At 40.1% G+C, this 9,569-nt stretch overlaps 1 protein-coding gene across 3 annotated transcripts in view; it reads right to left on the bottom strand.

Annotated features, from left to right (window-relative positions):
- Positions 1 to 9,382, bottom strand: part of tmem192 (transmembrane protein 192) — a 16,271-nt gene extending 6,889 nt beyond the window's left edge. The window contains exons 1-4 of one of the 3 annotated variants that reach the window (XM_015035018.1): positions 9,222 to 9,382; positions 7,335 to 7,490; positions 6,958 to 7,219; positions 5,973 to 6,095 (exon numbers count right to left, since the gene is read on the bottom strand). In XM_015035018.1, the coding sequence (XP_014890504.1) occupies positions 5,973 to 6,095; positions 6,958 to 7,219; positions 7,335 to 7,490; positions 9,222 to 9,356 (676 nt within the window). In that variant the 5' untranslated portion in view covers positions 9,357 to 9,382. Of the gene's footprint in view, positions 1 to 5,972; positions 6,096 to 6,957; positions 7,220 to 7,334; positions 7,491 to 9,087; positions 9,169 to 9,221 lie in introns of those variants that run through there. The other 2 variants (XM_015035019.1, XM_015035020.1) reach the window with 2 other exon arrangements.
- Positions 9,383 to 9,569: the final 187 nt, after the last annotated feature.

The raw sequence follows: 9,569 nt of genomic DNA, 5'->3' as shown, positions 1-9,569 counted from the left end.
TTTTTTTTTTCCCTAAATCAAAATGGGTTTTTTTTGAAAAACCCAAAGGGTGATTTTTTTTTTTTTTTTCCCTAAATCAAAATGGGTTTTTTTTGAAAAACCCAAAGGGAAAATTTTTTTTTTTTTTTTTTTTTTTTTTTTTGCATCACACGAGTCACATGATCCACAACCGGATGTTGCCACTGGCGAAAACCATGAAGAAGATGACGACAGGAAGTGGTTGGAGGATGATGGTGCGGAATATTTTAAAATGACTGTGTGAACAAACTTTATCAACATGTAATTTAAATTGTGAACATGTGTTTTTTTGATGTTGGCAGAATATTAATGTTTTGTGCACCTTTATAATGGAAATGCAGCTAGTGACTCATAATAAATGTCACAACTGTTTCAATTATTATGAGGCCTAAACTTCACACCTCCTAGTTTCAATCCTGTGCTTTCATTAAAGGTTTCTGCAGCTTCTAGTTGTTGGACATTATGAAACAGAGACGCTTCACAGTGTTTCAATGCCTCTCCTCCAAAATCCATACAGCTGATTATTTAAAAACTGTGTATTTTTCACAGCTTTCATTTCTACATTAATGCCTTTAGTAGACGAACAATGCATCCCGTCTATAAAATAAACACTGTCGCAGTAGATTTAAACCCAGAAAGGCGAACGCAGAGTGACAGACGACTAGCTGTAGCAGGCGGTGTGGAGGAGGTGGCACATTTCACACCTTCCTGTCAGAGACTCTCACATGGTTGGACGCACTCAGACAGCTCTCATCTGAAGCCTCTGTCACCCACCTGGAAGAGCACATTTCCAGGTGATAACAGTGAAGCTGCAGAAGTGCTAACAGCCAACGGCACCACACGAGTTTAAACAGGAGACAAAGGAGTCAGAGTATTTCCAGTGCTGCTGGGCGACAATAAACGGGAATCACAGGAGCGTTGTGGTAGAGGAGGGCGGGATCTGGGGTTTTGTTACAGAGAGAAGCCCAGTGTGGTCGTCTGCTTCCGGGTTCGACACGTAGGACATTCAGATGTGGTTTTCTCTCTGAGACTCTGTGGATAAAAACTCAGCTCAGACTCTAAACTGTCTAAAGTCTTTGCTTGTTTTCCGATTAATCCAACGTTCTCATTTTTCAAAAGCTCTCTGTACAACATCCTGTCAAGGTCAAACGCATCAACTGAACACTAGAGAAAAACACAAAGCCCAAAAGAAAAACATCAGAAAACCTGCAGATATAATAGATCAACAACAGGTTGACTATAACTGAAACATCATAGGTGTAGTATGATGTAAAATGGACTTTTTGGAGATTTATATCATCCCCTCATCAAAACCATACCTAGAGTTTTGCTTTGATTCTTTCATGCACGTTTGAGAAATCTTGTATTTTCCAGCCACACAGAGCCATTTTATAGCACAATCAAGTAGTTATGTTACCTTCAGTTGTTATGAAAGGGCTATAAATATCAAATATTAAAAAAAAAAAAAAAACACACTGAAATTGGGCCTCTGTCGCTTTAAAACTTCCTGCTCTTTCTGAAACTCCACCTCCAGGAAGTCATCACAACATGTCTCCTCTATTAACCCTTTAACAAAGTTTTTACCAGCGTTTTACATACTGAGCTCCTATAATGAGCTCAGCAGATGAACAGTTCCTCCAGGTGTTTGCTAACTCAGAGCTGCAGTTTCCAAGCTTCTGTCTCACAGAGCAGCCCTCCCGTTAAACTCCTGCACTACTGAGCTCCTTCAGACTAGCCAGAAGCAATTAGCAAACACCTGGTGAAACTGGACGTCTGCTGAGCTCATTATAGGAGGTACTTCTTAGTAAAATACTGGTAAAAATGTTGTTAATGGGTTAATAGAGGAGCCATGTTGTGATGACTTCCTGAAGGCTTAGTTTTTAAAGAGACAGAGAACCAATTTCAAGGTGTTACATTATAAAGTCTAATTTCTTTAAAAGTAATTTTTAATACATACATTTTTATAACAACTGAAAGCAAAATAGTTACTTGATTGTACCATAAAATGCCCCTTTAAAAAAATGACCAGAATGTCTTTGTGCCAAGAAGAAATGGATCAACTATGTAGGGTTATGCTGCAGGTATCAGCATCCTTGCTGGTGCTATGTGCCCTGCAGGGCTCACATTAACTCCGGCGCTGGCAGAACAGAAGGATGTGTTCTAAGTGGAGTCCTTTGAAGGCTTTGATGTGCATGCAGCACTATAGAGCAGAGTGCATTCACGTTCAAATGAGAGGCAGAAACATACAGAGGAGCTCAAACAATCAGGACGCACTTCAAAGAGCCGCTGAACGAGGCCTTCCTGTGGGGACTCCATAGCTGCAGGCGTCCATCCAGGAGCCACTCCACTGGTGTCACCCCGACTCTCCATCTGCTGGCGTCAGCGAGAGCTACCAGGAAGCGTTGAATGGTTTGACCATGCTGGACCGGCCTGATCTCAGCTGGAATGTGACTGTCAAACACAAACACACACCCCAGAGGAACACCAGACTGGATCAGCTGCCCTGTAAACACAGGAACAATACCTGGGTGGGTTGAGGGATGGGGTGGGGGGACAGCGCTCCCCTTTGGCTACATTAAATCCTCGTGCCTCTTATCTTCCCTCCGTGGCCTGCCGGTATCTCCCCCGGGCATCTGCGCCCTTCAGCGGCCAAATGAACCTTTAATATGGATTTCCTTTTATTCCAGACTCTTCGATAGCAACATCCTCTGTCTGATCCATCATCTTCAGCAGCAGTTTCCCCATTACACGGCCCAAAGAAAAGCTGAAAGGTGAGGAGCCACCCGAAAATCCTGAATCGTTCTAACAATGATCAACCTTATCATCATTAATTTAACTTTACGTTAAATTAACTTAAGATATTTAAATTTAACTTTAAATATCTCTTGATATTCTCTTCATATGACAGCCTCTAACTTACACATTTTAATGGCTTTTCACGAGGTACATTGTAATTGTAATGTTAATTGAAAGTCACACGCAGTGCAGCCATTTCATTCAACTGCAAACGGCTGCATGACATTTCATCTCCATATGAATACGGCTGGTCCAGGAAGGCCTTAGAGAATATTATGAACAAAGATCAGCAGTATGTAACTTATATAAAAATATAGCCTGTTGGTGGAGGAGATCGATCTTTTCACAGATGATCAGTCTCATATTAAACGTTCAATAAGATGGTGACAAGTTTAACCAATATGGAGAAAACGGGTTTTTGTAAAAATTACATACTACAGCTTTAAACATCCCACAGAGCTCTGATCAATCAAACATGGCTGCCCACAATAACTAGTACAACTCGCACCAATTTTTTCTGCTACTGCTCGGTTCTACCTGACTCAGGTCGTCTACCATTACAATCACCTCAATGTGGGTTCGGTCGTCATGACGAGACAGCTTAAATAACGAGGTGCTGTTGTTTTTCATCGGAAATCAAGTGAAAAACGTCTGGACCTGGGTGTTGGACCACCATGTTCACTTCAGTGTTGCCACCTTGCTTGAGGCTTGGAATACACTCAGTCATTTTAGGAAGCTTTTGAAAACGCCTGGTTTGATTCTTGTAACCGAGCCAATCTTGTGAATCAACTAGTGAACAACAAACAGCGCCAATAAAATTCCCTTTTTTTAAGAAAACTAATTAAAAATGCTGATGAGTCATAGCAGAGCACTCTGGCTTTCTCTTTTAAATCTCGGGGGAGTGTGTGTGTGTGTGTGTGTGTGTGTGTGTATGGTGGGCAGGGCCAGGAGCTCACCAAACTTTCAGGCTGGGGGGATCCATGTCCTCTGCTTCAGAGGATAAACCAACAGATAAAAACGACTAGGAGCCGTCTGCTAGCAGGCTTAGGGACACCAACTTCCTCTGAAAGGTTTAATACAAGCTTTAAAAAGCAAAAATAAATCTAACTTCTAGATAAATAATAAAGAAAATTATTTTTCTCTTCTTACAGAAAAGTTTGCAGAAACTTTTGTGTAAATGTCTGTCATTGTAAGTGCTGTAATTCTGGCTGCTCTGCTTTTCTGAGGACATTCCAACGGCAGAATGTTTCACTTTTTACATGGGAAAAAGGTCATGTTCTGAGTGAAATATTCTGACAATGAAACTAGTATTTTTCATCAATATGAATGAGTTATTGACTTAAAACAAGCTCCTATATCTTACTGAAAAGTTACTTGTGTAAATTAGTTTTGTCTTATATCAGGTGTACTAAGATATTTTCACTAGAAACTAGACCAAAGTACTGGGTAAGATCTTGTGTTTTTGCAGTGAAGCTAACTAAACGTGACTAACTCGTTTTAGATTTCTAGTGGAGACAAAAACAGAAAAGACAACTGGATGGGTTGGACCAGTTTGGGAATAATCCTGAAACTTTGCTGAGTGTTTGTGCCAGAAGCAAAGAATCAGCAAAGGATGAACCCAGAGCTGAATGGCTGATTGTCATGCTGCTGAGTCTTAGAAAGGCAGGGCGGGTATTGTGATGCAAACATGCTCAGATAGAGTGGGGGAAGTGTGTGTGAGTGTGTGTGTTTGGGTCTAATGTAATCTGCGAGGTGTGTCTCTGTAAAGGGAGCTGATCATTTTCCTGTGTCGGTCTTCTTATACGTGACTTCAAGTACAACAAGGAGACATCTGCCACATGTAAAATGCAGACAAATAGAATCAATTAAACTGTTATGGTGTAAACTTCATATACAGACGTACGAAGAACCCAAGCAGCATTTTTCCAGAATCTAATCATTGTCTGTTGCGAGGAAATGTTGGGAGATGCATTTCCATAAATGTGCGCAAAACTTTGTCTATATTCCGCTAATGTTGAAAGAACAATGTTTTGCATGTGCAGTGTTTCAATTAAATAAGAAATGCAACTAAAATCACATGTGAATAAGTTTGTACACATCATAAGTCAATGATAAAAATGCTGAACCGTCATCCTGTCGTCTTCTTCGTGGTTTGGGCCTATGACTAATGTGACGTGGAATAAGTGTTTCCATTGTGTTTTTGCAAAATAAACCAAATTTGATATGGATTTAAAAACAAAACAAAACAAAAAAACATTTCATCCTAGTGCCAAAACTTATTATGGAAATTGCTGTGTTTCCATTGAGTGAAATTATTTTCTTAATATCAAATTATATGGTCGATGGAAACACAACTTCTCACTCTTCACCCAACAATTTACACTAAATATACTTGAGCATTTTTATGATTGTTTATCTTTCTATGTAGTTATCATTTCTGATGAATCATGATTATAAACTAATGTTACTGTCCATAAGTACCATATGTTTGGGAAGGAGAGCCAGGAGAAATGACACTGTGTGGGTAGATACAGCCAAGATGTCTCTGAATGAATCAGTTGCTATAACACTCAACAAGACGACATAATAATCAGAAGGTACAACTCTGGGATAAAGGCTGTGGTTTCAAAAGTAGTTGGGTTTTTTATTGCTGTTTAAAGATGTGAATCCAGACATTATCTTTACTGTTGATTATTTCTGAAAGAAAAAACGTGCAAGAAAAAGCAGAAGTCTTGAGTCAACATTATTTCTTTGTATTCTGTATTCAAGGAGCCACTCTTCATTTATTTGAACTTTCTTTAGAAATTTGGCATTTTTTTCCCTCTTATTTAGAGTTTTACCAGTGAGTCACTTAGATCTAAGAGAACTCCTAAGCTCACCAGGAACCAGCGCATAAAACCTTCAAACTAACCAGCTTTAAAGTGGATCTGTATCCACAGTCACAAGAACATGATTCCTTTTGCAGAATTGATGGAAATTTAAAGATGTGGTGGAGGGATGCATCTCTCATGTCCTGCTTCAGATGTAAAAACCTTGAATAAATGATTTTCCAAATTGGTAAATTTGCAGTGTTCACCATAGTTTGTCTTCTTATCAAAAAGCTGAGTTTCAGATTCCTGTGATCTACATTAAGCATCAGGTAAGCAGTTAGAGTTTACCTGTGTAGTAAAGGAGGCACGGCACGGCCACCAGAACTTCAACACCCAGAATGCTCAGCATCACAGAGGTGTGGATCGTCTGCGGTAACCTCAGAGCCAGGAGCAGCAGCAGCAGAACATTACCTGGCACACGAAGAAACAGGAGCGCTTTACTGCCATCTTGTGGAGAAATTTACCCTTACAGAAAATTATAAATATTCATATGTAGTGCAAGCTACAATGGACTGTCCAGGATGACCCCTCTCTCGCCCGTTGACAGCTGGAGAAAGGCACCAGCACCCCTCTTGACCCCAGTGGGATGAGGGTGTAACAAAATGCATGGATGGATGGATGGATGGAGAGCAAGTTTAGATTTTTTTTTATTACATCTTGCATCATTTTTATTACACTTCCCAATTTTATGTGACATTGTATTGGTCTACATGACATAAAATACCAAAATAGAAATATTACAGTGAAATTTGTGGTTGAGTTGTAGAAAAAAAAGGAAACGTCTTAATTAGTGTGAAAGCACCGTCTGTGTTTCCATTAGCCATAAAATTGTGCAACTTGAAATTACAAAAATAAACTCTCTCAATGCAAACACGCAAATTTCAACAACTCAAACTCGACAAAGAGGTTTTGCCCCAGGATGAGGTGGTTTTCCAACTACATGGAAAAAGATGTACAGTACAAGTGATCAACAGCCAGATGTTACTATTAGACGTCTCCTCCGATTGGCTGATAGATGATGAGTACTAACGCCATGGCTAAGTTATGACTATACATCTTATTTAACTGCTTTATATCCCTCACTGTCATGATTTTTAATGAATTATTTCATGAACAAGCTTATTCATGTGTAATTCTTTTTAAATCAATTTCTTATTTACCATAGATACTGCGATGGCAAAATTGTGGCTTTTCGACATCGGCATATCATAGACAAAGATTTGCTCACATCTGTAATGAAAACGCAGCTATAGAGAGCTATGTGCCGTCCCACCTGTTGAATGTATGACGAGTGGCAGCTGCTTGAGCCTCTGTGTCCGTCGGTAGAAGCTCAGGTATCCCCGGCTGCGGACGCGCCTGTGGTGGTGGTGCATCCAGACGGTGTGCAGCAGCATCAGCACCCACAGGAACACCTTCCCGAACACGATGACGCTGTCGCCTTGCACGCTGCCCAAAATACGCAAGCACACCTCCTCCTGGCCGAACTTCAGAACACACAACACGCCCACACAAACCGACAGCACCACGTACACAACCTGAGGACACCAAGAGAACAGACGCAGAAACTGGTTTAAGTTGAGGAATGTTGTAACGGTAATGTAAAACGCGAGCCATAATAATAGAAAAGTAATGAATGTGCACATTACGTACGTGCATTAGAGACAGGAGACCAGCAGGACAGGTTGTTGGCACAGACTGAAACTCTCTCCTCATGGCAGACTGGAGAGCATCAGCGGAGATCAGTGGTCCGTCCACCAGAGAGTCCTCCTCTGTGCTCCGCGTCATGTCTGCTGACGAGCCTGCCTGCTGGAGGAGGACACCAGCTTGGTCAAGAAAAATTTTTTTTTCCCTCTTTTTTAAAGGTTTTTGGGGGTACTTGTGGCCTTTATTTTAAAGCATACAGACAGGAAATGGACAGAGAGTTAAGGAAGAAGTCATGCAGCAAAGGTCACAAAGTTGGGAATCGAACCCCGCACGGCTGCATTAAAGACTAATAGCCTCCATACATTTAATGCCCACTCCACCGCTACACCACATGACGAATTGGCCTGTCTCAATAACACATTTTGCTGGGCGATAAAAAGGCCCAGAAGTTAATAAACCATATTATCGGAATATGGTTTATTGCAATAAACGATAATATTGTTGTTTTCAGACCATTTTCAAGTGGTATAGTGGTAATGGCAAAACAAATGCAAATACACCCAGTAAAACATCAATATAATTTCAATTCTAACATTTAACACTGGAAGGGGAAGACATTTTAAATATCCAAAATAAATCAATAAGGCAACATAAATAACAAATAAAATGAATTATAAAGTGTGTGCTGGGATGACGTACTGAAGGTGGAATGTCAGAAAGAGCAGGAGTTTCTTAAAAAGCCCAATTTCAAAGTACTAAACTGCGAAGTCACAATTTATTTTATGTCATGTTTGATATATGTAGCATTTTTATAACAACTGGAACTAACAGTCACTTGATTGAGCTACAAAATGGCACTTGGTGCCTACAAAATACCGTCTCTTTAACTTCGCCCTTCAGGTTGTCTGCATTGTTGACTCTGGTATCTCTGTTCCTCCTTATCTACAAGTCTATAGATAAGTAGGCCTGAGTGGCCTGGCCAATCAAACACTGACGCCATGGTCATTAAAGCCGATGTAAGCACTTCTGACTGAGAAAATGACATGGCTTCCCAACCATCCCCAAAATGTACAAACTTCTTTAATTCTGTACATCTTCCTCCAGACTCTGGGGTCCTGATTTCAAAAAGCCTCTTTGATGCTTTGATCAACCTTTACTTCTGGTTCTGTGCACAGCTCACGTTTTATGAATCTCTTCCCGATTCTAGCTTTGCTTCACAATAACTATAGTTTGCATTCATTAACGCTAAAGGAGCCCCAATCTCGTATTAAGTCCATATACTGCAAACTAACAATCTTTCCAGTCGGCTGACATTTCTGATTTGAACACTTTTGTTGGATGGACTGTTGCCCTGCGACAGACTGGCGACCTGTCCAGGCTGACCCCGCCTCTCGCCCGGAACGTTGGCTGGAGATAGGCACCGTCAACCCTCCCGACCCCACTAAGGGGCAATGGTGTAAGAAAATGGATGGATGGATGGACATTTTTCCGAGAAACTGAATTTGAGCTTTTTGTTAGTTGAACGCTATAATAATCAGCATTAAAGGGAAATATATCATTGAGTGTCTGATTAAAATATAACTCATTCAAGCTGATATTGTAGAATCTGACTACAGGCACTAGTAAAATTAAAACTCGACATTAGCCTTAAAAATTACCCAGAAATGACAGATAAACGACAATGAAAGCGGGTTATAGAACTTTGTGGGTTCTTCCAGACTGTCCGTCCTGAAAACATAAAGAGTTAATGAAAACTTACTGCCTCAGCGAGCAAAAAATTTACCCTGATGTTTACAACTCACTGGTCCAACTAGCTAACGAGCTCCAAGGCTATCTGACTACAGCTAGCCGTTAACATGGCAACCAATGACCGTAAAACGACAGGTTACTTACTGCATTAAGAGCAGGTCTCGCTGACTCCATGAACTTAGAGTATGTATAGATCATAAAACAGACCAAAAACACACATCTGTGCGTAACAACAACATACTTCTTCCTGATTTTTATTGGCGGTGACCGAGGAAGCATCACCGCCACCAACAGGTAAGGAGTGCTGTTACATGACTCTAAATAATTAATAAATAAATAAATAAATAAATAAATAAATAAATAAATAAATAAATAAATAAATAAATAAATAAAACAGGACTAACTACTAATCTTTTTTACATATATGTATTCCCAATTAATTATAAATTAAATTCCCAATTAATTATAATTACAACACTGTGGCAGGTCGCC

Source organism: Poecilia latipinna, unplaced genomic scaffold (genome assembly GCF_001443285.1).
Source record: "Poecilia latipinna isolate Pla-1442-1.1 unplaced genomic scaffold, P_latipinna-1.0 Scaffold321, whole genome shotgun sequence".
NCBI classification, from domain to species: Eukaryota; Metazoa; Chordata; class Actinopteri; order Cyprinodontiformes; family Poeciliidae; genus Poecilia; species Poecilia latipinna.
The sequence above is the reverse complement of the archived record's forward strand: the minus strand, read 5'-3'. Positions and strand labels throughout refer to the sequence as shown.